Here is a 26,993-nt window from a genome sequence, read left to right as displayed (position 1 = left end):
TAATTTTCAGGGTTTTTTACATTTACGTCGGCGGGGCTTTGCGAGAAACTCAATATCATTACAGGTTAATCTCCTGGATGGTCTGGGATGGCGACGGTGGAGGAAAAAAGGTCAGAGTGAGTTCCTTTATTTTATTTTGACGTCATAATCGTGCATCGCGTCCGTGCTTCATTGCACGTAGACTTAAGGATTTGTTTTCTCATCTCATTGTGTTTTCATCAAAAAACCACCTACAAAGGTGAGAGGTAAAGGGAGAAAGAAAGAGAGAGAGAGAGGGAGGGAGAGAGAGGGAGGGAAGGGAAGGGAGAGTATAAAAGAGAGAGTACAGAGGCTCCTCCTCGTCCGCTGCGTGTGTTTCTTGTGTTTTTTCAGCCTGTTCTTCACTCACACTCTCGCTCAGCAGAGATTCAGAGAGCACTCACTGGGAAAAAAGGGGGGGAAGGGATTTTCTTCCTCTCACACCAAGAAAAAGACATAAACAAGAGAAAAGAGGTAGAAATATAGTGTTTATTTTGAGGCAGGGGGTACTCTCATCAGAGCCCTGCCTTCTGCACGTGCTCAGCTCTGCACAACTGTGTTTCCCAGATGGAGAGGATGCAGGGAGAGGGAGAGCTGAATCACCTGGAGCGACCGAGTCCGCTGACTGAGAAGGAGAAGGTGATGATCCAGGACTCCTGGGCGAAGGTCTACGAGAACTGTGATGACGCCGGGGTGGCTATACTCATCAGGTATTTCTTTTTTCTTTGTGTTTGAATTTTTTTTAACGCAGGTCGAGGTCAGAGTTGGGAAGATGTTCATTGGAATGTGAGGGGCCAAAAGTGACAAATGCTGAGGCCACTTTATTAGACACGCCTGTATGATCTAATGCAATTCTATACAGCAGCTCAGCCACAAGTTTAGAGTGTTCAGTCTTTGTTGAGATTGTCAGAAATGTTCATATGCAATCATATGTTTGATATTCCACCAGCGTCATATGTGTTTTATGAAGAAATCTATGTACTTTATAGGCTGCTGTATAGTAAGTAAGTTAGTAAGATTTTATTTATATAGTACCTTTCAAAACCTATGTTACAAAGTGCTTTACAGGAGGAAAAAAGGTTAAAGGTTAAGTGATAAATGTGACACCAACATTATATTTAAAAACAATAAAAACAATCATACATTCATGATATCCTGTTGAACTTTATACGTTCTGTATCTAGTCGTCTGTAGTATTGTGACTGGATCGGCCAGACTTTTTAAAGTAAAACATGTTTGGATCTCATTATCTTTTGTAAAATGGGAATGTGTGTTCGTATTGTTGTGTGGTGGAATTATGGTGGCAATTGCCAATAGTCTATTTATATTTAGGAATGTGACCGTCCTGCATGTTCAGCTGATCAGTACCTGATCATTTAAGGAAACGCACCTTAACAGTTAAAGCTGCTGTAAACCACAGATTTATACAGAAGAACTAGATACCAGATGCAACGATGGCACCCATTCAAACCAATGAGAATTGCTCGCCAAAGTCATGCGGCAAAAAAGTTTTCTACCTTCTGCGTTTAACTTGCTGGTTTCCCTTATTGGCCCTGCCCACGAGTTCCTTCTCAGCCCATAGACCTCACATTGTGATGACCTCACCGATTTTTAAATCGCTTTTCTCCCCTTGAGGGAAGTTTTACAAATATAAAACCTTCATGGATCAAAAATTCAAAATAAACAGAATCATAATCGACCTTGTTGGCAGTTCTTGGTGTCCTGTCAACAGTTTTACAGGCGTCTCCGTTATAATGGCGGTCTAAGGGGGAGAATGTTTTTTGGCACGCGGGGGAATTTTTCCCTTCATTACCACGAGTGGCCACCATGCCGGATTGGAAACAAGGCTGAGCGGCACCCTCCAGGGACTGCTGTAAGCGTCATTTTCGCTAACTTCCTATCCATTCTGCAGTTATAAACCCCGTCCCTCCTCTCTAGCCGAATCACCAGACATAGCAGCAAACAGGAGGATCCTGTTCTCTGCACGTTCATGAGCAGACAGGACCGCGTCCTCATGGAGTTCTCTGTCCTGATTGGATAAAGTGGGCAGGGATACCATGAACATCTTTTTCTCTTTTACTGCATGAGCAAGAGGAGGAGAGACAGGGGTTATTGACCAAACACTCTGTAGCAGTGATTAGTGTTTGGATGCTATCGAACACTTATTTTGATTTAAAAAAAAATAAAAAAAATTCACTTACAGCAGCTTTAAGCACCGAGTGAATCAGATGAAGCAACATGCGAAACTTGTAGTTTGTTCTGGAGCAACAAGGCCTACTGATGCTTCTCTGTCACATCTAATTAACCATCTTAAGTTAAACTGTGGGATTATTATCTCGTTGACTTTACAAGTTTCCAGTCTGCTCAAAGGAACACAGTCAGTCATTTTCATTTTTCCATGTTATATTCTCACCTCCCCTCCTTTTTCTTAATCCCATTTTTCAAATAGTAGAGGCAGAGGATAAACATTATAATCCATCAGTTGGACATTTCTGGCACTCAAAGGGCTTCCTCCCCTGGAGCAGGTCATGTTTTGAATGCCTGCAAAGAAGGCCGGGCAACCTACAGCAGCATGACCCCATCACAGGCAGCCGGATCTTTAAAACCAGAATCAAGGGATGAGGGCGTTTTTACAATGTCTGTCAGTGCAGGTGCTGAATTCTTGTCATTTAAACATTTTACGGTGAGCGTTCAATCATGTCGGAGGATTCCTACAGCTGTCAAAGTCGCTGCAGCTATGTACGCTAAAGGGCTTTGATGGTCTTGAAGTGTGACGAGATTCACAGCCTGACGCAGCATGCCTTTATAATCCTTCGTGATTGCAGGGGGTGAAAGTTGAGAGCGAGGTTAGTGAAAATGCAAAGCGCAATAAAACTCAGCATGTTTTTTTATGACAGGGTAAGCTGCAGCAATTCATCAAAAAAATATCAGTGTCCCACCCCTCTTTTTTCTCTCAGAAACATGTTGAAACTCCACATTCCTTCACAAAGACCCTACAACCTTGAGGAATTTGAGGAATGGGGATTGATTGACAAGCATGACCACGGCAAATCCTCCTTTTAGCAGTAAAAGCACATGCTCGGCATCAACTTAAACCTTCAAACTAACTGTCTTTAGGGTGGCAGATAAGATCCAAAGTAGCAAATTATAGCTCCGAAGTGAGAAACTTCCCCTGGATTCGGCTCTTCAGTTAGTCTTGGAGAACAGATAAGGAAGGATTAACACTCCAATGACCATATAAAATACTAATGAGGCTATTTATATGCAACCACAGGTCATGCAATTACAAGAGAGACAGATAAAACACCACAGTTCCTCATTAGTTTCAAACTAGGAATACTTCGCTTACCCACTTGCCAAAGCACTCCACCCAGAGCTCGAGAGATTAAGACACCACCTTCTATCCTCGTTTCAGACATTTAAATCCACGAGTGAGAGCAGCCATATGCTTCAGAACTAACATAAAAACTATTTGCTTACTTTTTGTGTTGTGACAGAGGGAGATGGGACATCGGGTTTAGATAGCCAGCAACCAGATGCATTGGCCGTCTTCCCAGACTGTGGGAGGGGGGAGTTTTTAGGTTCCTCTCTGCGAATTCACCCTTTGATACCTCCGAGGGTCAAACAAGGATAGAAATCAAAGAAAACGTCTCTGAACTGACTATTTGTTCACACTGCGCGTCAGGATGTGTAAAGAAATGTAAAATCGGACTGGAATATAAATGTGAATAATACAATATTGAAGCCAAGTGTTAGCTGTCTTTGCAGTAATGGTAATTACAATCTCAACCATAAAGTAAAAGGTGTGCTCATGGTAGCCTGAGTAGGCAGCCGCATTCATTTTCTCCATCTGCTCGCCCTCTAATTAGCACATTTCACCTTTTGTCAGAGACTGTAAAATAGTGCATGGTCCTGGGGCTCTATTATTTTTTTTCCCAAGAGGTATGACAGGAACCACAGTAGAGAACCAGTCGGACGATGTTATCTTCATCGTGCATTAAAGTGAGAACAAGCACAGGGACACATTAACAGCCGAGAGAGACTATACAAGATTAATGACAAAAACAAAGAAGACACAATTGGAGCGAGGGATACAGTGTGACAGGATTCAAGCAGCGAAGAGGGAGGAACAGCAGAAACTGCGTATGCAGATTGATGCGTGTCTACGGTATGTGTGTATCTTGTTTGCACTCTGGATAATAGGAGTTGGGTAAATAATTAACAATAACTGTTTCTTCAAAAACCAGATTTAATGAGTTAACTGTCACACTGGGTTCACAGGGAAGAGTCACAGCAGCAAATTATATTTATTTTCTGTATCAGCGTTATTTGCTCAAGGCTTGGACCAACTTGCAAACAAGGTGACATAAAAAAAATCAGTACGTGCATTTATCAGAGCTGGAATCTTGTCAAGTTTGCATCATTGTTGCTCACAACATGTACAAACGAAATAGAGATGGTAATCAAGAAGTGGAACCGTGGAGAGCCAGTTCCAAATAATACGTTTAGCATCGATGCTTGTAGGATTTTCTGACCAAACTCATGCGTGTATGTTTCTGGAAACTTGCAACAAGAAGGATTCACAGGATTCACGATGACAGATAGTCTTTTGTTACAGCCAGCTCACCAAAAAAACGCCTCCCTATGATGAAATAGACATAACAGCTAAGAGTAAGGACAAAAAGGCTTGACAAATAAAAAGTAGATTCATATGTAATTATATATTAAAAAGCAAATACTACCAACAACATAAATATTTGGGTTATACTATAATAAACATGATTAATAAATGTTTATGGTTGATTCAACTTTATGAACACCAGTTGCAAGTTGATAATGGCCATCCAAATAATGCTTACAAATGAACCTCACAGTATTAATTAACCATTTACAAAATATTATAACTATCATTTGCAACTTGAAATAACTTTCAAGTAAAGTTTAATAAACTTTAAATGTACTGTTTATTAATGATGGTTACCTGAAATTCCCTAAATATACAAGACAAGTGTGTCTGATATAGATATGGATAAAAGATACATACATATGCAGAAGAACAGAAGAGTCAGCTCGGATAAGATGAACTGATAAACTTGTCACAGTCACAATAAATCTATAGACATCAATTATTCAGCCATTTTGCATCATGTTTTCTGTGCAGCTGGATGTTTTTCCTTCACTTTTTTTCCCCTTTCAAGTATTTTATGGATGACATGCCACACAGTACCTAGATAACGGTTTAAAGCAAACACTTAAAGAGAAAATATGCAGCCCTCTCCTGTCAGTGCGGATATTTACTTATGGTATCTTGCCAGCTCCGAAAAAAATGAACGTGGGTTTGCAGGATGGAGCCGGTGCAGGCTGAAGGGCGATGAGATTAGCGGAGCTTCACAGCAGCTGCTCATACTCATATCTCTCATTGAGTCTAACTCTTCTCCCTCACAGGCTGTTTGTGAACTTCCCCTCGTCCAAGCAGTACTTCAGTGACTTCAAGCACGTTGAGGAGCCAGAGGAGCTGGAAAGCAGCGTCCAGCTCAGGAAACATGCAGGCAGAGTCATGAATGCCATCAATACACTGGTGGAGAACCTTGATAACTCAGACAAGGTGGCCTCAGTGCTGAGGCTTGTGGGCAAGGCCCACGCACTCCGACACAAGGTGGAGCCGGTGTACTTTAAGGTAAAGTGTGTGTGAATAAAAAAAAGGAGGTGACTCACAGAGACACTCAGACATGAACTATAAAGGTTCAGATGTGTTCAGCAAAGAAGTAAAAGATAATTCAACAATTAAAGCTGCATGGAGGGATTTTTGACCACTAGAGGGCAGAAAGTAGACTCTAAGCTGCAGAAAAGTATAGATGTGATTCGGTTCTGTGATTTTTAACACTTCCCACCATGTTCGTCAGTGACTGGACCCAGATTATCATAGTGAAACAGTGAGGAAGCCTAGGTGGAGCTGAGGTTGGAAAGAAAGAGGAAAAAACATCCAGTGGTTTCACGCTTTCAAATGTTTAAATGCTGTCTCCAACAGTGGTCTATCTATCATCATATATCTGCAGCTGCTTTCTTCTTCATTTTGCTTCGACACATAAACATGGAGATACAGAAGACAGCAAGTTTTTAGACCATTGAGGAAATGCACACAACAACGGGCAGAAGGAATGTTTTAGTTCCTTGAAAACCACTTCAAGTTGTCTTAAGATTCTGCATTTGTTTGTGTCTTGCCCAGATCTTGAGTGGTGTGATACTGGAAGTCCTCGGAGAAGCGTTTCCAGAGGTTGTGACAGCAGATGTGGCCGCAGCGTGGACCAAACTCTTGGCTACGCTCTGCTGCAGTATAAATGCCGTCTATGAGGAACTGGGCTGGACTTCGCTCTCAACATCAACTGGGTGAAGCTTCTAGTCAGGGTTTCTTGAAACCACTGGCACCCAGAGACTTAACATCTAATTTTTGTGCCACAGGTCATTGGCTGTACTGACCTTTAAAGGAAAGCAATGTATCTTTACAGAAGTTATCTGACAAATTATGGAGACTACAATAATGTAATCTAAGAAAATTGTGGGTTATGAAACATACACTTACGTGTGTGTGTGTGTGTGTGTGTGTGTGTGTGTGTGTGTGTGCGTGTACTTGTTTTTATGACCTACTGGGGACCGTTTCTGGCATTACCTATGTCAGGACCAATAGTCCAAAGACTGGTTGTAATACAGCAAAATGTTATTTCTGAGGTCATGGTTAAGTTTAGGGGTAAGGTATGAATTGACGTTAGGTTTAGCTTAGGGTTTGGGTTACGTTGTACAAATGAATGGAAGTCCTAATAAGGATAGCTGCGCAAACCTGTGTACCTGTGTGTGTGTGTGTGTGTGTATGAGAGAGAGAGAGAGAGAGAGAGAGAGAGAGAGAGAGAGAGAGCAAGTAAAATACTAAAGCTCTCCGGTTTGTTTTGTATACTCTTGTAAAGGACCAAATCATTCAAGAGAGAGAGAGCAAAGAGGAATACAATGCAATCATGAACCCAAAATGGGACAAGAGGTCACATTTGACTCGGATGTGCCTTCTACTTAATGTGTATATCTCGAAACTGCCATGTAAATACCATTCTTTCTAAATACCATCCATCAGTCTGTATCCACTGGTGTCCCGTTTATGAGATATTAAGAGGACGTTTCATTTTTAACAGTTAATTGTGATTATTTTACATTTTTTCATGATGCCTTTGTACCTGTATCTGACAACATTTAAATAAAAAATACAAAGAAAAGCGTGTAACGTTACTGCCACAATGTTGAATCCTTTTAAATTCATCTGCTCCAAGCTCATTCCCCTGCATTGCTGCTCACAAATGTGTCGACAAAATTAGACCTTTCCTCCGTCTCGCTTGGCCCACTGCTCCTTTATTCTCCACTCGAGTCATCAGTGCTAAGTACAAATGGCTCAGCTGCAGAAATACCCCCACTTATCCCGCTTGGCTCTCTCTTTTAAAAGTATATGGTAGGAACTCTGCACTCGGCCATCGGTAATTAGTTTTATCCAGATGTACAGTAATTAGATTGGCATGCTAATCCTTACTGTAAACCGGTGCTGTTAAGTGCCACTCAAAGCTAATTTCAACAGGCCCTCTTACAACATTCAGCCCTTCCTTGACAAAAAAGGGCAAAATCGAGGTTGATGTGGCGTGCTGTGTTGACGACATGGTGGCGAGGTCGGTTGTTTTCAGAATAGAAACACACAGCATGCTCTGTTTACCTCCTAGTCCTACCAGCGAGATCCAACCCCCCTCCTTGATCCTGGCTAATCCTCTGAGCTAATCTCCCCAATCATGAGTCAGAGCCAAGAGGAGAGACAGGAATAGTCAAGATTGTTACACCACAAACTCTGCCTTTTACCATTCAAGCCTTTCGATGGAAGAAGTCTCAGACCTCTAAAACAACCATCATACCCCAAAGGCAGGAGGTCCTCGGGGAGTAGGACCATGTGCACCACTCTGGCAGTCCTCACCACCATCGCTCTCATCCTGCGGCATAAATTCTCCAACAAAATCAAGCCGTGAGTACTTATCATGATGACCTCTTGTGATTATTAGCAGGCATTCAGGAAAACAATGTTTGATTTTTCAAACAATATACCAGCTCTGTCTCATTAAGTAGCGTGTGAATAACACAACAATGTCTAAATTTATTTTGCGTGTTATCAGAACGCTTTGGAAACCCTTAATTTAACAGGTCCACAAATCTCATGCTAAGTCGATGCTCTTTTCCAGCAAGTCAGCAAGCTAACTTCTGCTGATCACGTTATTTTAATTTCCAACTAGTTTCTGTCTAACTTCCCCTCAGCAAGCTACTTAATGACGTGAGTTGCTGCAGCTAAATTACAACTAGTTTCTGTCTAACTTCCCCTCGGCAGGCAGGCCACTAAATTAGAGTAAGCTGTTGAAGCTTGATTTCCAACTAATTTCTGTCCAACATCTGCAGATCACGCCAGTGTAACTTCCTCCTAGTTTCTGTCTTACTGACATGCAGAAGTTGGACAGAAACGATTTGAAAAATTATAATGCAGCAACTTGCTTCAATTTAGTGACCTGCTTTGGGGAAGTTAGACAGAAACTAGTTGAAGTTCCCTGAAAATCTATTAAAGAACTACTATTTATGAAATACGTATTGGAAAATAGCAAAATATTATTATTAAATGATATTGGAGTAATTTCATTGTTCACTCACTCAGAACCGCTGGGTGTGTGAACAATGAAATTATTCTAGGTAGTAGTTCTGATCAGTAGAAAATCTGTATTTCCAACAACGCAAGCTCTAAAATAGAAGTTCAAAAATGACTATGTAAGTTCAACAGCTTGAGTCTTGTGAGAAAAGCCTTAAATACATATAAAATAGACCAAATATGGACCCACATACAAGTGCATGTCTGTTTCATGTGTGGGAGAGTGAGGGAGTTCGGGTGAGACGTATCTGCACCATTGATTTGAAATCACTCCTGTGATTATTTTAGATCTCGCCTCGAGCAGCAGCGTGTGGATTAAGTGGCTCGATACATAACAACAGTGTATTCCAGTTTTCTAATGGAGGGATGAATGGAGGGGAAAGCATCAGAGCTCTTGAGCTCATGGCTTCTAATTGACGCAAAGTGCAATCTCCTCAGCCCGCGGGCCTGCTTAGCCACTCACACAGCGATGGCAAACAATACCTCGTGGCTACAGCAGCACGGAGCATGGCAACAGCTAGTTTACACAATTATGAGCTAAACAGCAAGACCTCGCCCTTACATCCTTTACCTGTTTCCAGATAACTGTGTGTTAAAGTAGGCACTGTGATGATTAATATGGAGTATTCTGTTCCGGATCAACCATCCCAGGCAGAAAGAGGCTGCTGAGAAAGACGTGCCATACATGAAGAGCAATGGAGCAGCAGAAACCAAAAAATGACAACAGCGAGCATCCCCTGGTGAGGACACACAAACGGTCAAGCTAAATGAAAACAGACTGAGTCAATGTGATGTACTCATGTGATTTTGTGTTGCTCTGAGGATCAAAGGGACAAAACATTTAGCACCAAACTTCCACTTCCTGTGATGCAAATTGAAAGCATGTTTCGTTTGAGTTCCCTGCCTGGTAAACACACAAACACAAATTGAGGGATTTTTTTAGTCAGTGCATAGTTGGCCATCTAAACATGCACAATTGTAAAGGAATAGGTTATATGACTATAAGTTGTTGACTATTTTTGACATTAATACCAATTTCAAATCAGTGCATTTGTCTTCTAAGTGAGATATAACATTAGATTTACCATATAGTTTGAGATATTATTTTGTTGATATCTCACTATTCCATATAAAATGCACAAGTAGACAAGTTCTTCCTCTTGGTATCTGATTTTATTTTTATGGAGGCAAGCGTATTCAGCTGAGTCAGAGTGATTCATTCTCTTGTGAATGGATATTTTCCTACATCATGCATGTTTGCTTTGTTTCCCATTGTGCTCCTCCTCCCATGCAGACATGAACTATGATCAGCGATGGCCATCAACTCAAGTCTGGTGAGCATCTTAAGGAATGAGTACAGGTACAGGTACTTGGTTTTGATTAGAGAAGTATCTTAAGGAAATTCCTCTGGACATCAACAGCAGAGTTTAGCGTCTGGAAATCTTCAGCCAGGTTTGTGGTGACCAAAAACAGGTTCTTTAAGCCAAAAGATGATCTTATCCTAACTCTAACCATGTGGTGTTGGTGTTGGTGACAGCATAAAACAGGATAATTGAACCTAAAGAAACATGAAGTTGCAATATAAAGAAATGTAAAGTTTCAGCATATCTATGGTTATCAGAAATGTCCATTGCCAACATGGGTTCTGGTGATTGGAGCGCAGACAAGAAGTAGACAGACATTCATACACTATGTTAAATGGGTGTTGTAACCTTTAAAGAATATAAACTTTGTGCCTCACCTATAAAAACCCCCCACATTTAATCACCAAAACTGAGGCTCACGGTGAGCGAAAAAGAGACATGAGAACATCCAAACAGACTTAGAGACACTGACAGTGATGTGGAAGAGGTGTTCGTGTTGTGTGTGTGTCATTGTGTTAAGGCAGGTTTACAGAAGAGGCTCCAGACGAGGGGAGAAAGTGGAGCAGTGGAGCATGTTACAGAGGCACAGATGCATGAAGAGCTAAGACGCCTGCCCCACATTTAGCTTTTAAGTATTCACTGCTACACTGCTAATACTAAATGATTCAGAGGCAAAACAACAATCCATCATCTCTTCGGAGGGTTTTTATAAATACATTACCTCCCTACAACCACATGGTAGAGTTCAGCTGTGAAAGATCTCAAAGCAATAAACTAAGTGACTATTGCGCCTGCAGATCAAGGCCTTTGGTGTGTTATCTTCCTCTTGTTATCTGATCTTATTTTTATGGAGGCAAGTGCATTCAGCTGAGTCAGAGTGATTCATTCTCTTGTGAATGGATATTTCCTACATCATTCATGACTTTGCATGTTTGCTTTGTCTCCCGCTGCGCTCCTCCTCCCATGCAGACATGAACTAAGATCAGAGTTGGCCATCAACTCAAGTCTGGTGAGCATCAGGTGAGCTTCATTTGCTCTAATTGACTTTAAATGAACTGGAAAACAAATGTCTTGTAAAATAACAAAAAAAAAGTGGACAAACGCGCGTTTCCTAAACAACTTTTAAATCAACAAACCACGATTTGTTTGTTTTTTTCAGCAGCATCTGCTATCAAGACTTCTCTCCCTGGATACTACAGGAGAAACTTCCCTTTATCTCTTTGTTGTTTTCTCTCATTGATCAGATTCTGATTCATGTGCACTTGACAGCTCACGCCAAGACTCCCACCGGGATTTTAAAAAAAAATGTGGGCTTGAAAAACAATGAGGCCTGTATGTGTCCTGCATATGCTCTCATTACTGAGCCAGGAAACTGCAACCGACTGAATTCCGAGAAGATGTAGCCGAACAAATGCTGTGTTTTCATCGTAAAAGCTGAATTAACAAGGTTGTTTTCTGTTTCAGAACAGATGTGAAAAGGGTTTTAAAGTGATAGAACATGTTCTGTGCCTCCACATAAAACCTAGCCATGATTATTTCTTTGATTTTCTGTTTTGCTTGCTTTTAAAATGATTTGATTTATGTATGAGGATAGGATCTTCTCGTATGATCTTGTATAAGTGACCTAATTTCTTCTGAAATAGGGGTTGAAGTCGTGTTGTATTGTATATGGCCATTCTACGAATCCCTTAAAGGGTTATGTTGATCTCACAGGAAAAAAACACTGATTAAATAAAGCAATGAAATGCATTTGTGTGTCGTTTGTGTGTCTTTGTGGGACCCATAGATGAAGCAGGAGTCCAAGTTCGGCCATAGCATTGTTGATTTCTTTGAGTTACTATGTGTCAAAATTGAATCAAAATTCTCCAGCACATCAAAGACAACATCCCTGCCAGCCTGGACCCTCACCAGTATGGCACCCAGAACCAACAGATCCACAGAGGATGCCATATCCACTGCCCTCCACTCACTCTTCACACACCTTAAGAATCAGAACAGCTACATCATAATGCTCTTTGTTGATTTCCGCTCAGCATTCACACACCAGAAGTCACACCTTCTCTAATTTAGTGCTCAACACCAAGTTATTATCGTCACTCTGTGCTGTAAGCAATGTCTTTTGACTACAAGGAGTAAAATAAATATTTCAAACGTAATGAATTGTAGGTTGAGATTACAGTTCATTCTCTGTCAAATGTAGTACAGCAATTTCTGCCAGAATATTTACTTCAAAAACAATTTTCAATTTATAAAAGCTATATCTTTCAGCAATTTATGCCCTGATTGAATAAAGGGGTAGATTACCTGCTCTACAGTCTTCAATGAACTCAAAAAACAAAAACCTTTATCATAGTTATCTACAGAATCCCACAAGAAAGACGAACCCATCACTACATCACTCGCATGTACATCACTGAGCAGGTGAAGTCCATCAGACATTTTGTGTTGGTTTATCTATAAATTAATGAAATGTGTGGTCAAAGAGGATGTTTACAGACACACTAAATGACTCCCAACAGCCACAAGTAAACAAAATATTCTCTCATGCATGGGCCAGATGTTTGAAACGGAGATTGTTTGCTTGTTCACGGTGGTCCTTGAACAAACTGTTTTGACATAGTGATAAAAGAAAATAAAAGAAAATTTAAAAAATCTAGTCATTTTGGCATCCTATCCCACCTAGTCTGTTTTTGTGACACTGGGAAGCAGAGGAGGTAAGACTGTTAAAAAACAAAGTTTGAGCAATGTGCTTACAGGAGTTATCATTGCACTGATTAAGAGCAACATCTGGCCTCCACCCCACTGAATTAAACATAGGCTGAAGAAGATCAATTATTCAGCTCCTCAGTTTTGCTCCATCTAATTTGCTTTGACTGTTCCTCTAAGCTCTGGTGCCACCTGCTGGTAAAACTCTTTACACATTTTTATTTCGCAACAGTGACAAGCAGGCAAAGATGTCCGAGGAAGTCCGAAACGTGCAATTTCATGATTTCAACGCAGCACAAATCAAAAAGTCTTATCTGAAAACGTGTTTCCATATGGTGAACGTTAAAAACTACTCTACCCACAATGCAATGCGAACTGTAAACAGGAAACGTCTGTCTCGCGCCGGTTGGTAACGTCGCCGCTACAGTTAATATCCCAAAAATAGATGCTTCTGACACGAGTTTTGCTTCATGTGCATCTCAAAGCCAAACTTTAATTCACAAAGTTTGTTTCAGACGACTGAATGAGCGCAATTGTTCATTTTTAGCTAACGAACAGCCTTTTCCATGTAGGCTATGTGAGGTTAGTGTGCAGCGGCGGTGTAGTTCGCTTCAATGTTGATTTATCTCGAGTTAACAGGCTAATTTATTAAGATATTCGTCGCGACTGAACACGACTGTATTAAAGCATGAAACAATGCGTTGTGTATACATGCAACCGTTAAGACGAGCATGCGTTATGTGTATTAGCTGCATGCTGACTGGTGTAACACAGTGGTTACCAATGGAGACAGGAGACGCCTAATCTGATTTGTTAGCTAGCTAGCTCCTCTCAAATTTAAGGCTAAAAGGATAGATTCAACATGGTGAGTAGAAGAATGCCGGCATTTTCACTATTTAATAGTGTAAAAATTATTCTTGGAAAAGCTAAATGTATAACCCTGTAAAACACAGCAGCTCATGTTTCTCTGTTATCTACAGGCTACAAAGCAGAAGGGCAGGCCATCAAAAAGTAAGTTCCTCAAGTGTCTTTTTTAAAGCTATGCTACATAGGTTTGTGCTATATCATTTTACTGATAAAGCTCATCGATGCTCTGTCTGTAGAGCCAGAAATCATGTGGATTATCCCTGAATCAGTGCAGAGCAATGATGGAGCAATGTAACAGTTGTACAAATAAGATTACAACCAAGAACTTCAAAGTAGTGAAGCTACAACATGCTAGTAATACAGAATAACAGTGTCAGTATAATCTGAATGGAAAGTATGTAAATAGAGATCAAGGCTACATAATAGGGGTCGACTGATATGCCTTTTTCAGGGTCGATACCAATAATGATTGTTAGAAAATCAAGGAGACTAAAAAAACCAAGATATTTCGAACAACCAGTATTGAAATGAGTACAATCTATTCAAGTACTGTTATTAAGTAAAATTTCCAGGTACTGTTCCTGAGCATGTGCATTTTCTGCTACTTTATACTTTATACTAGGCTATTAATTGTGACGTGTTACCAATCAGATGTGTGGGCTGGACATTGTACATCAGAGCCAAAGTAGCACATTTTAAATGATCTTATTCTATCACCAATCTGCCAGCAATCACTAAAGGCCGATAATCAGTCTATCTCTGCTACTCAAAGTGAATAAGTTGAAGTATCTGTATCTCACATGTAAAGTGTGTGCCCTTATGGTTTCCCAAGGTTCTTTCGGAGATGACGATTTGCTTGACAGCTTATTTGAAGATACAAGTAAGTGAGCAGCTCTGCCATTTTTTTAACCAAACAGTATTATCGTTATCTTTGTGGTGTTGTATAACTGTGAAAGTTTTGTGCGTTATAATAATTTTATGAACAATTTACTCACCAGAACAGCCTGTCAGGGGGAGAGCAGCTCGCGGTGGACCACTGAATCGGTAAGTTGGAGGAAATCAAGTGTTACATACCATTAATTATAAATTATAACCCATGCTGTTTTTGAGTTACATCATTTTTTCTTCTTTCCCAGCTCCTCTGCCACTGATAACATCTTCAGTATGCTAGCAGAGGAGGTAAAGAAGGATGGTGGGGATGCTGAGGTATGTGGACGACAATTTCAAAAGGGGCATATAGATGCATGTATAATCATTTTATTGTGTCTTTATTAATATTTTATATTTTGTCCAAGGACTCAGATGTCTCAGCAGCAGATCCCAATGACATCCTGAAGAACATGAAGGTAGGACTTTATAAGCCATGGAAATGCACACACGGAGTTCAGCTTTGTAGTTGTCTGTAAATAGTCCCAGGTCCACTCACAGTGCCTGTTGTTTTTCTCTTTATCTTGTTCAGGACATAGATGATATGGATGCTGACCTTTTTGCTCCAAAGAAAAAGCCCAGTTCAGCTCCTGCACAAACAAATCTGTTTGGTAATGACGGGCCAAAGAAACACTCTTCCACATTAGAAAGTGATGGAAAACTGGAGGGAGCAGGTAATTCAATGCCAAGTGCACTTGCATAAATCATGTTTTCTCATTATTTAGCCTAATATTATTACCAGCTTTGAGGTTTACATTAATAACAGCAACTAAAGAGAGCCGTGTCTGCCCTCTCTTCACTCAGATGAACGCACCAAAGTAGGGAAGAAACCGAACTCTGCACCTTCGTCTACTTCACATAACTACAAGAAGTTCACTTTCTCTGGTGAGTGAGCCTCCTCTCCCATCCATCTCTGATGCTGTGCTTTATATATAGGTTAACTGCCTTCACAGCTTTGTTTTGTTTTTCTCAAACTGCTGCATTAATGTAGATAGTGGTGATGATGATGAAGGTCTTGTTCAGACATCTCACATTAAAGGTACATTCGTAAAGATATGTGTTTGACCTTTTACCTGTGGTGGAATTGTATCAGTTTGTAGTTTCCGTGGGTGTCTGTGAGTAGTTTGAACCGGACAAGTGCACTAAACACAAAACAGAAATACCACACAAATGTACAAATCTGGAGTGGTGCCAGTCAGCCTTCATTTTCCCGGGAGATTTCGTGCCCAGTGGCAGACCAAATTGCACAGTGAAAGCAAGGGTTATAGGGAACTCATCTCAACGCTGATTGTATCATTATTCTATAGCCATTACTTTGTGCAATAAACATTTACTAGCAAAAAAAAAAAAAGTCCCTTGCCAGCTCAATAAATTGAAGATAAAAATTTTAACCAATTTTTATTTCTTGTGCCAATTACTGAGGGTAGCAATGTTTAATCGTCTAATAGCGCACATTGCTGATTTGGAAGTATAGTAGCTTTTTCAGAAAACTCCAACAGCCAAAGATAACTGTCCAGTCAATGAATTACCATGCGGTGACTTAATCACACTAACTGTTTGTATGGTACACCTGTAGAGTTTAATGCAACCCAATTCAACAGTCCACCAATGAATCCTACTTATGTTAAGCTCATGGCCCGCCATTAAAAGGTGTTACTATTATTTTGTCCACCCCGTTTGCATACATGAGGGAGGCAGTATGTAAAAAAGGCCTATAAATGAATGCAATCCAACGCAGCACCACCCCAAGTATTGTATTGGTACAGGTAAACAGGTGTACCTACTAAACTGGTGTACCTACTAAACAGTGTACGCTCAGTTAAAACTCATTATAAATGATCTATATAATTTAATTAATATGAGTGTTTTCGTGTGTGTGTGTGTGTGTGTGTGTGTGTGTGTGTGTGTGTACATTTTTTGTGAACTGTGTCTCTCCGTATACAATGTCTCTTTGTCATTCACTGCTTAACAGTCTGTTGTCCAGAAGCAGTATATAAAGAATCTCATTCATGCTGCAGATCCAGACGACCCTCTGGCTGATCTGCTTGATGACTTGCTTCCAGATGAACCCAAGCCTGAGTCTAAACCAAGCATCCAGCGGGCCAAGCCTGTAAAATCTGCACCATCTCCTGCATCATCTCCTATCATAAAGACTGAAACACGTGAGCCTCAATTCTTTAACTTTTTCCGTGAAATCAAACAAACACTTAAGTGATACGTGTGTGTATTTTTTGTTCGCCAGCTAAGGCAGCAAAGAATCGAGGTGATGTTACGTTTGATGACGATAAGGACGACCTAATGGATGCGCTCGGATTTGACAGCGATAAAAACAATGCCAAGAAAAAAGAGACCGCGCTTTGGTCCAACAAGGAAAGGTAACAGCTCTGTTTTCACTCTCACCGTCTCTCTCTTATTGTTGTCCTTATTTATAGTGCTCAAATGATAAATAATTGCTGCTCTGGTGCTGTGGGCTCTGGGGTGCAGCTAAAAACAAAGCCAAACTCCGACAACATATTACAAAGCAACATCTTTCAGCACCTGGCATGTTCTGTTCTTTGTTTTGTCTTCACTTTGCCTGTTTATGTTAAAATGGCCAACTCTCCCTGACTTCTTCTGCATCTCAACACTTCATCATTTCTCTGTCCCCTTTTTTCTTTGTCGTGTGCAACCTCAGGAGTGAGGGCCCTCAGAGAGCTCGGACCAGACTAGATGAGATTCTGGAGAGTTTGACCTCACCCCGTCTTCTAGAGCGACCTCTGACCGGTGAGAGGAAGGACCAGCCTCAGTCTTTAGAGAAGCAGCAACAAGAGAAGACCCCCGTTGTGAAAGGTAGAAGAGCACCTCAGCCTTCTGCCTTGGCATAGAGTTTCTAAAGACCGAAACATTTTTAGGCTAATTTTGTTCCCATTCATCAGACTCACTTTTAGAAGATGACCTCACATTTGGCTCCTATCAGCCCACGCTGGTATCCACGCCTGAAGGGCGCCAGTCCCGCAGACAGTCTGTCAGGTGTGTGTAGTTCAGTCTCGATTCTTTACAGTAGGCTTTACTATGTTAAACTTAACACTTTTTCCTAATCATCAGATTTTCTACTGAGGATGTAAGTTCCCCAGAGAAGAAGCCTAAACCCTCCACCCCCACCACCCTTCGACACCGAAACTCATCTGACTGGTTAGGCCTCAAGACAGACGACGACCAAACCTTTCTAGATTTAGATGCCAAAGAAACCAAGGCTGTGACAGAGTCTCCAAAGGCTCCTGCCTCTCCTGCTTCAGAGAGAAGACCCTCTCTGACCGGTAGCCACGCCACATCTGCTGCCAAAATGGCAGCAGACACTGATAATATCACCAGACAAACCAAGCCGGAGGTTTCTAAAAGCCAGAAAAAAGAGGAGGAGGATGATGACTGGTTATCAGGAGCACTGAGCAGGAAGAAGGCTCTGTCAGTGTCAAACTCTGAGGCGAGAACATCCAAGCAGGAAGAGTCTTTAGGCCTGGGAGAAGAAGTGGATCTGGAGTCTATTGTAAGGTACAGTGGCTTGAAAGTTTGGAAAATGTTTTCAAGGTTACAAATGTATTTGTAACAATTTAGAAGTGATGATAACGGCTTCAACAGTCTGGAACAGTCCTCGAACGTGCTTAAAAAGTTCTTTAAAAGCTGTACGAACCACGTGTGGAAGTCAAACAGCACATGATGACAGGAGAAGCTTGTTTCTCAGCACTGAACGATAACTCACTCTTCTTTTCAGTAAACAAGTCACATCACAGGCTCCCAGGGGCAGAGAGGACACTCTTACATCTGTCAAGGAAACAAGGTAAGATATGTTTTTATTGTTTAAATCCATTAAAACCAAGAGTGACTACTTTGCTCCTTTGTTTCGTCCTCTTTTTGTTTTGTGCAGTGGCACTTTTCTTGGACAGCCGAGCCCCACTGCTCACTCCACTCCTGTCAGAGAGAAGAGGACCATGCAAGGTATTTATCTTAGACTACAGAGTGGTGACGAGGAGGTGAAATGCAAAATAATCACATTCTGCTCCTCTTATACAGATACTACTTTCCTATCAACCCCACCACAATCCCCCTCTATAGTTGCTAAGTATACACCCACCACCCAGCCTTACCTCCCCTCCACCTCAACACCCTCCTCACCGACCTCTCTCCATGCTAAAGTAGACCTCGAACAAACTCCTGGTTCATTTCATCCCTCAGATAACCCTCCTCAAGCTTCTGGTCCCTTGCCAGTCTCTGCTGCTAGCATTAGCCACACCCAACCTCAGCTCCAGTCCCAACCGCACCACCTACCGTCCGAAAGGGGATCCAAGGTGCTGCGAGGGCCCGGTCAGGCCTCGGATGAAACCTCCCAACAGCTGCCGTTGCTCAACCCCGTGTCTGCCATGGTGCCTGGCTCCATTTGGAGTAGGTAGACTTGGGGAAATCAGAAGTCATTTTACATACATCGTGAATATGGCTGTTTCTCACGGTTGTTTTCTTTCCAGCAGTTCCACAACAAAACCAAATGCAGAATACATCAACTGCTGTCCAACAACAGGTAATCATGCTTCTCTATAATCAGGTTATCATGATGTGGGCGATCATATGTCATCTTTAACCCCTTCCTTCTCTTCTGAACAGGTGACACTGTCAGCAGACAGTCTGCAGCAGCTGCTTCTACAACAACAACAGGTTAGGAATATAAAAGTCTCAACTCGCAGATATATTCAACGTGTCATTTATCAGCGGGTTTGTTCTTGACTTGCTCACTCTTCTCTTACAGATGATGCAGTCTCAGTTGCTGGGTCTAGGGGGCGTCATGGATGCAGGGGTCCTGCAGAGACTGAAAGAGAAAGAGCAGCAACCCGTGGATTATCAAGCTTTACAGGCTCGCATCATCCAGCTGGAGGGACAGGTGTGTTGTAGCGGAACATGAGAGCCATATGTCTGTATGTTTGTCTTCGTATGGATTGAATAATAGAGCTGCAACAATAAGTCGATCAAAAGGAAAATTGATTTTTTGAGCAAAATGTCAAACATTTGCTGGTTCCAGCCTTTTAAATGAGGATTTGATGCTTTTCTTTCTCATTTATGAAAGTGAATGAAGAGTCTTTGGGTTCTGGGAAAAATCAGCTTCCCTCCATAAACTTGCGCAATCTGACCCTCCTATGTGTCATTGTCCAGGTGAAGACTCTGCAGCTGGAGCGAGACCAAAGCCAAATGTTGCTCGAGAATGTCCAGCAGCGGCATAAACAGGACATGGAAATCCTGGAGAACGCACACAAGTAGTTAGACACACACACACACCCACTCTGTCATGCAAATGTGTACTTCCTGTGTACATGTTTAACATACATTATGCAGTATTTCCGGCACTTCAGGCAGCTTACGTGCGTGTGTGTGTTCTTAAGACATACTGTTCTGTGCACGTCCAGGGCTCGCGTGAAGCTGCTCGAGGAATCGGCGGCCCAGAGGGAGACGCAAACGCGGCAGGAGTGTGAAGACCTAATGGAACGGCTGGCCGCAGTAACACGATCGGCCGAGCAGGAACGCTCGGAGCTGCAGGCTCAGTACCAGCGCAAACTGGCACAGACCCAGCAGGACAGAGACCGCGAGGTGGAGAGACTCAGAGACCTCCAGAGGTACAACTTTACCATAGTGATAGACTGATTCTATAACAATAGCAATCACGTTTACTGAATCATGACATTCATTGAACAATTATAATTACATGTACTTACTGAAAAGGTGTAATTTAAATAAAATACATACAAAAGACTAAAAACAAGAAGAAACAAAAACCTTAACAAAAAATATACTAGTCAAGGGCCTCATTTATAGAAATGCTCTTAAGTTTGTACTTTATTTAATTTTATTTATCACGTTTACTTCTCAGGGAAAGCAAATGTTAATGAACATTACTGTAAATAAGCCAGCTCCATGCTCACCATTCGGACTGCTAACTGCACTGCTAACTGAGCTACCTACCTAACGGCACCTACAGTTAGCAGCAAGTGCGGTATCTCTGGTGAAATGCTGGCCCCTATTTTGAGTATGAATTTGACAGGTGGCTACTTCTTACATATTGCACCTTTAATCTGCATATAATTTAATGCAGCTTAATGTTTACTTACATCAGGAGTCTGATTCAAGAGGCGAGTTTACCAAGTTATCTGGAGGAAACTGGGTAATACCCAGAATCATTTGATGTCTAAATACGCGTCCTTGACTGTAAAAAGGATTTTACTCAATAAATGAGTCAGATAACTCGGTAAATAACTAATTGAAGTCCCAGAATGAGCATAAAATGTTTTATGATTACATTGAAAAAGACCTCAGATGACCATATATTTGTCCTACTTTGCTGTCAAGGAAATCTATCTTGGAAATGAAGAAAGACCACGAGGATCAGGTCAAGAGACTGAAGAAATTAAAGGACGAGGAGATTGATGCAGTTACAAGCGCAACATCTCAGACCAGGTAAGAAGTTACCCAAGGACACCAGTCCCATTTACAATAATACTAGTACTTATACACTTGATATGTGCTGATAAGTCCATACTACACAGAATTATTCTTTTTCATTGTACATTTTCTTTATCCAACCAGATTTCCCTACAAATCTTGGTCAGAAGTTCAGAGATTTTACCAGTATGTCTGTGTTTCTGTGTCCAGGTCTCTAACAGTGGTGATTGAGCAGATGGAGCAGTTCACCTCTCGGCTTGGAGAGCTTTCTTCTCGGGTGGAGAGCACACATGAACACTCAGCTCATGGCCTTGAGCAGGGGGCACGGCACAGAGATGAGCAGCTTCGAAGTACTTCGCACAGACACATGCACACACTTTGTACAAATAGGTCAAGATACAAGCTGTCTAATAGCCTGCTGTAGTTCGGTATCACATCGCAAGTGGGTTAAGGTCGTTCTCTAATGTGTCAGTGATGCAGGACCGTCTGGCCCAGCAGCAGAAGGCCATGGCGGAGGAGAGAGCTTACCTCAAGGAAATCATTTCCAAGATGGACACTCAGCTCAGTGAGCAGCAGAGACAGCTTGAGAAGGTCGGGGTGAAATTAGGCTTTAAAAATTCATTCGAAATAAAAACTGATGCTTTTCCCCTCAAAGACTGAAGACAACATTTTTTTATGTACACCTCAGGAACGCTGGAAGATGACAGCAGAGCAGGCCAAGGCAGAGTCTGCCCAAAGAGGCCTGGAGGAAGAGCGGCGTTCCCTCAGCATGCAGATCAACATGGAAAGAGAGGAGCTGGAAAGGGCTAAGGTGAGGCTGACGACCATCCACATGTCAGTGCTGGTGGTGGACAAGTGCTCCACCTTACTGTCTGTCTCTCTTTTCCATCAGAGCGCGTTACTAGAGGAGCAGAAGACAGTGATGCAGCATTGCGCAGAGGAGAGGAGGAAGCTTGCAGCTGATTGGGCCCACTTCCACGCCATGGAGAAGCAGAGGCACGAGAGGGCTGAGCGGGAGGTCAGCAGTCTGTTGGAGAAGAGAGAGGGCTCCATCATCAGTCTGGCACAGGTGAGCTTCACCAAAGACACAAGAGGCACATCCTCAATACTATTCTGTTACACAAGTAGATACATTTTTTTTAATTGATATTGTGATTTTGTTTGAACCACTAAATACGATGGGACACATTCATTAAGTCAGTTTTTGAGCTCTCCGAGACACACAGGACCCTCAAAGACACATTAAATGTATTTTTCTCTGTTTCTTTTGTAGGAACAAGCCGACCTTAAGCTTCATACTGCAGAGCTGAAACAAAAGGAGATGGCTGTGAAACAGGAGAGAGAGACTCTGGAAAGACTAAGAGAAGAACTGGACAGAGAGAAGGACAGAATCAGCAGCACGGCCTTGAGACTCAAGACACGAGCCCAAGAGGTGGAGGCCTTTAGTAAGGTAAATTCAAAACCACACAGACTCCTTAACCTAGAGTTGAGTAAACAATATTTATTAATCGACCACGCTGTGTTGTTCGCAGCTTGCTGCAGAGAAACACGAGGAAGGAGAACAAGCGCTGCAGGAGGCAAAACGCATTGAGGCTGAGCACGCGGCGAGGCTAGCTAATATCCATACACAGATAGAGCGGCTGAGGCAGCAGGAGCAGCGGATCCTTCAGGTACGTGTGTGTCACAAGCTTCTTCTTTGCAAAAACTATGAACAACAAACAGTAACTGTGGTCTTTATTTAATTTAACATTTGTTATTACAGGAGCGAATGCGGTTAAGTCATCTGCAGAAGGAGACAGAGCAGCTGAGACAGGACCCTCCAATTTCCTCTTTAGCACAAATGATTCCACCCATTTTACCAGGTCAGGTCAATTCTGGTTATTCAAAGTCTGTTAAACAATCTCTCATACATAATAATCCTATTCAATATTGAGAAAATAAAAGGGTTTTCCTATTTTTTTCTGTAGATGCAGGTTCATTTGTGCCAAACCCTGAGCTGACATCAACCCTGAATGTTCCTCCTGCTGCTTCCTTTGCCAACTCTCAGTCCATGGCTCTTCAGGCTAGTCTGGCTCTGTGGAGGTACACTGGAGAAAAGGTAACCAGTCAAGACACACTGCATGCTGAAGGTTTAGGAGGTCCAAGTCACATTATAACTACGTGTGACTTCATGGCTCCGCTCCAATACCAATTCGACCATGCTATTTGGTCTACCAGAAATCTATTTAGTATGCCCCAACAGAGTTTCAAATTCAGTGTGCCACACAAAAAAAAGACTTTGACTCATTCTGACCCACAATCCTCCACTCAGCATAAGATGCGTCACATTCACTGAGTCATCAAGGGAGCAAAGACACGCTGAATCCAAATGTCGACCCTGTGGACTGTAGTCGTACAGTGTGACGTGTTGTCAGGATGCAAGGCTAATACAAGCCATTAATCAACAGGCCTAAAGACTACAAAAATAAGATATAGTCTATACCACTACATGTTTTTTTTGTGATGGGGGAGAATATTATTTATGGCCTGCAGGATTCAAGTAGGGTTTAAATAAAATTGTTTTACACAGTAAGGTTCTTTGACATCAAGACTGTATTACCGTGAATTGTGGGTACTTAAGTCTGCACACCAAGCAGAAGTCTACAGAAAGTCTGCTTGAGGCCACTTATTGCTTGTTTGGACTGGCCACAAACGCCACAGATAGGTTCATTAGCTGCATCCGAATCCCATACTTTTACTTCCAAGTGAGAGGCATAATGTTTAGTAGTATGTCCAGATTATTGATGTTCACTGCATAGAACACAACTAGGTATTGCAGTGAATATATTGAATTTAGTAGATACATTATACAACCAGTGACGATCATGTGTAATGAGTTTTAATAGTTTCTTTTATGACATCTGAGTAATCGGCCCTAAATAAACCATTAAACAAGGAAACCATTTCAACGGTGATATCAGGTAACTGTACAATAAATTACCTGTCTGACTTCAGATTTCTTACCACAAATATAACACAAATGAGCACAAGTTAGTTAATACAGAACACTTTTATTGTCAATATGCAGCTGAACAGCCATTATCAGAAGATGCCCAACATGTCTTGAAACATTCTTTGTTTCCATTTCTAATTACTTTCTTCTCCTGCACACAGGACCGTGAATACCTCCAGGAAGAGCAGATCTTCTTGGAAAATTTGAAGAAGAAATCTTACAGATCGCCATTCAACACAGATTGACCAGCACATGCTGGGTGCTCCCAGTAGGAGTCATGTTACATTTCACGTGCTGGACACTTGAATTTTATCCCACATCTATTCATTTAATTAAACTTTTTTTTTTAAAGACCAACTGTGGTTTTCTAGTTTACATAAAATAAAATGCATTTAATTAAATTGTGGTGCAGACTTCTGGATCAGTCTCATGCTGGTAATATGTCCACTTCCTGGTGAGTTTCATCTGTAAGTTAAAGAAAAAGGGAGATTAGGAGTTTGACAGTAAAGTAATAGACACTATTAAGAGTCAGCAGAAGCTATTCTGCAGTCAAGCCTCAGGTTACCATAAATCCACACTGTAGTTCAGACAGGGATAACTTTTATCATCACTGACTTGACTTTAATTATCAAGTATCAGTCTTGCAGCATTTACCTGTTCAACTCCTTTCAGCGTCCATGTGTCGTCTTATGATCTCGCTTTGCAGATCTTGAGACCTGTGGGGAGACATTTTATATCTAGATTATCATGTGTTCATATTATACCCACCCAAGAAAAAGGTGTGAAAAGATTTCTCAGAACAGCTATTTCCATCGTCAGTTATCGCATCAGACGGCACTTCCTATGCAGCAGTTTTCATCACTGAATCAATGGCAACGTGGTTAAGAAGTAGGATTGTACAAACCTTGACACCATGCTCCCGTCCTTCTCCATGCGGCTGTCGATGTCAAGTGGGACAGACGAGCCATGAACCTGCAACAACACATTTCATTAGTGATATGCAATCGGCAGCATGTGATCACACACTTCAGTGTGCAGCAGGTCAGATACCATGGATTTCCACACATTTTTTCAGACAGGGATAACAAACTCATCATATGCACTGCAGAGACACTGAAGTGAAAGCCATTACACAGCTTTTAAGGCTTACCTTTCATTATGATGAAGCCTTTGTTGGCAGGAAGATGAGCCTCATTCCACATCCGCCATAGCTCCTGTGAAAATAAAATAAATTAAGGATTAGATCTGTGATCAAAGACATATGCTTACCGAAGGCAGGCCACGTTTCCTGTCTGTCCTTCCCTTAAGTTAACATTACAGGACACACATTGACACTTTAACCTAAAGTAATGGCTCTATGCGTGCTTGTTAATGTAATTCATGTTCAATGGCTTTCAAAAAGTCCTATTTAAATCCAATTTCTAACTTTTGCCCAGCATGGTCATCTTGCACGTGTTAGCCTCCTAGCTAAAAGCTACTAAGTTAGCATGGTTCGTATAAAACCTCCGACAGACTTCAACACACTCAAGTCTCGTGAACTACTGATTGAATAATTACCTGTTCACGGCGGCTCATCAGGAGTAAACTCCATATTCAGACATAAATGCATTATAAGACGTGAAAAATGCATGTTAATGCTTCCTGGCACAGGTCCGTCCTCCTGCTAACGAGAGAGCGCAAGAAGACCTGAAATCTCGCGTGATAACGTTTATATAGGTTGTAAACGTCACATCCCACGTGATTTCTGATAGGGTGTGGCTAAAGTTCAACTTGTGTTTTGAATTGTTTGCCAAAGTATTTACATAAATAGGCTTCTGGTCCAGACTACAGGACTGAATAATAATACAGCTGTAATTTAGAAATACATATAAATGATTTAAGTTATTATACAAATGTAATTATCATTAGAATAGGGCACATTCGCAGCAACAAGCAAAAAAACAACATAAAATGGATGGGTAATGTGAGAGGAATTACATTAAAGGGGCACTATGTAGTTTTGGAGGAGAGATTCAAACTCAGAATGTTATTATTTACAAAATTAATGAGATAATAATACAAACTCAGAAATATAACTGGATAAACAAGCTGTTCTTAAGGGAAAATAAGTCCCCAGAACACTGTTTGAAGCTAGAAAGGTGGCAGGGTCCGCCACATATGAAGTAAAGCGGTATGAAATTGGGTTGTCCTTTAAGGTCAGTTTGTTTATTCAGTTTATACAGTCATGTATGTGTATATGTTTATTTAGTTTGTTTAGGCATAAAAATCAGTCAGCCTTTCTCTTCTGATTAAAATGTTTTCCCAAAACTACAGAATGCACCTTTAAGGTACAGAAAGGTCACAATTTAATGTATTTAACTGAAACGCTTAAGATTAAGCTTTTATATTGTTGAATGAAGAAAATGTAGTTAATATAGTTTGTTTTTTGTATCAAAAAGAAAAATAGCTCTTTTAACAAAAACATAAACATAGAAAAGAGGCATGATATAGCCTTTTATCATTGAAGATATAAATCCAAAGTGCATGTTTACGTTACTGCCTCAGGATGCGACATATAAACTATAATTAACAACTCACAGTCAGGTCTGTTTTGGGGGCAGAAATATGCAAACTAAGTCCAGCAGCCTCTAAACTGGTTCACAAGGAGCACTGTTATATAACTGAGGCTAATAATTTGGATCACGTTCAACAAATAATTTGAAATTCTCTGATCTTTTCTGGAGGACATTTAGGGGGCACAGACTTTGAGTGCATAAATATTTAACAGACTAATTAGGCCTCCATGATGGGACAGTTGATAGAGATTGTGCACAGCCTGGGCAGAATTACACAAATAAAAAGGAATTAATTTATTCTACAAATACGGGATCAAAAGCGTTCACTGATATAAAGTCCTGCCTCTTCAGTTATGTCTGGTGTAGTTTTGTGATATTCTTTGTGACAAAGCAAGACC

The 26,993-nt window shown here is 41.2% G+C and overlaps 2 protein-coding genes and 2 long non-coding RNA genes across 5 annotated transcripts; 3 read left to right on the top strand and 1 right to left on the bottom strand.

Annotated features, from left to right (window-relative positions):
- The first annotated feature begins 408 nt into the window (after positions 1–408).
- On the top strand, positions 409–7,280 carry LOC311267796 (cytoglobin-1-like). Its single transcript, XM_084371030.1, has 4 exons — positions 409–492; positions 586–728; positions 5,464–5,695; positions 6,245–7,280. Exons 2-4 carry the CDS (start codon positions 586–588, stop codon positions 6,407–6,409), a joined length of 540 nt encoding a protein of 179 aa, XP_084227156.1. The 5' UTR covers positions 409–492; the 3' UTR covers positions 6,410–7,280.
- A 588-nt stretch (positions 7,281–7,868) lies between these two features.
- LOC311267487 lies at positions 7,869–11,818 on the top strand. Its single transcript, XR_014623843.1, has 5 exons — positions 7,869–8,062; positions 9,380–9,468; positions 10,023–10,062; positions 11,062–11,112; positions 11,252–11,818. It is a non-coding gene; the product is annotated as an uncharacterized lncRNA (long non-coding RNA).
- A 1,370-nt stretch (positions 11,819–13,188) lies between these two features.
- On the top strand, positions 13,189–24,397 carry fbf1 (Fas binding factor 1). 2 transcript variants are annotated; one of them, XM_084372496.1, is made up of 32 exons: positions 13,189–13,663; positions 13,779–13,809; positions 14,498–14,545; positions 14,664–14,709; positions 14,802–14,871; positions 14,961–15,011; positions 15,125–15,266; positions 15,397–15,477; positions 15,584–15,631; positions 16,611–16,754; positions 16,835–16,967; positions 17,267–17,421; positions 17,508–17,601; positions 17,677–18,120; positions 18,341–18,406; positions 18,494–18,564; positions 18,802–19,008; positions 19,089–19,141; positions 19,225–19,274; positions 19,363–19,498; positions 19,768–19,868; positions 20,019–20,225; positions 20,956–21,063; positions 21,259–21,398; positions 21,521–21,639; positions 21,737–21,859; positions 21,941–22,117; positions 22,322–22,498; positions 22,581–22,718; positions 22,811–22,910; positions 23,016–23,146; positions 24,202–24,397. In XM_084372496.1, exons 1-32 carry the CDS (start codon positions 13,661–13,663, stop codon positions 24,283–24,285), a joined length of 3,678 nt encoding a protein of 1,225 aa, XP_084228622.1. In that variant the 5' UTR covers positions 13,189–13,660; the 3' UTR covers positions 24,286–24,397. The 2 variants fall into 2 exon arrangements, with proteins under 2 accessions (XP_084228622.1, XP_084228623.1); XM_084372497.1 differs by lacking the exon at positions 15,584–15,631 and having other exon boundaries at positions 19,225–19,275; positions 19,367–19,498.
- On the bottom strand, positions 24,079–25,718 carry LOC311268708. Its single transcript, XR_014624003.1, has 5 exons — positions 25,598–25,718; positions 25,191–25,254; positions 24,945–25,012; positions 24,695–24,756; positions 24,079–24,505 (listed from the first exon to the last, which is right to left on the bottom strand). It is a non-coding gene; the product is annotated as an uncharacterized lncRNA (long non-coding RNA).
- Between the last annotated feature and the right edge of the window lie 1,275 nt (positions 25,719–26,993).

Source organism: Pagrus pagrus (assembly GCF_965226575.1).
Source record: "Pagrus pagrus genome assembly, chromosome: 13".
Classification (NCBI taxonomy): domain Eukaryota; kingdom Metazoa; phylum Chordata; class Actinopteri; order Spariformes; family Sparidae; genus Pagrus; species Pagrus pagrus.
This window is presented reverse-complemented; position numbering and strand designations above follow the sequence as displayed.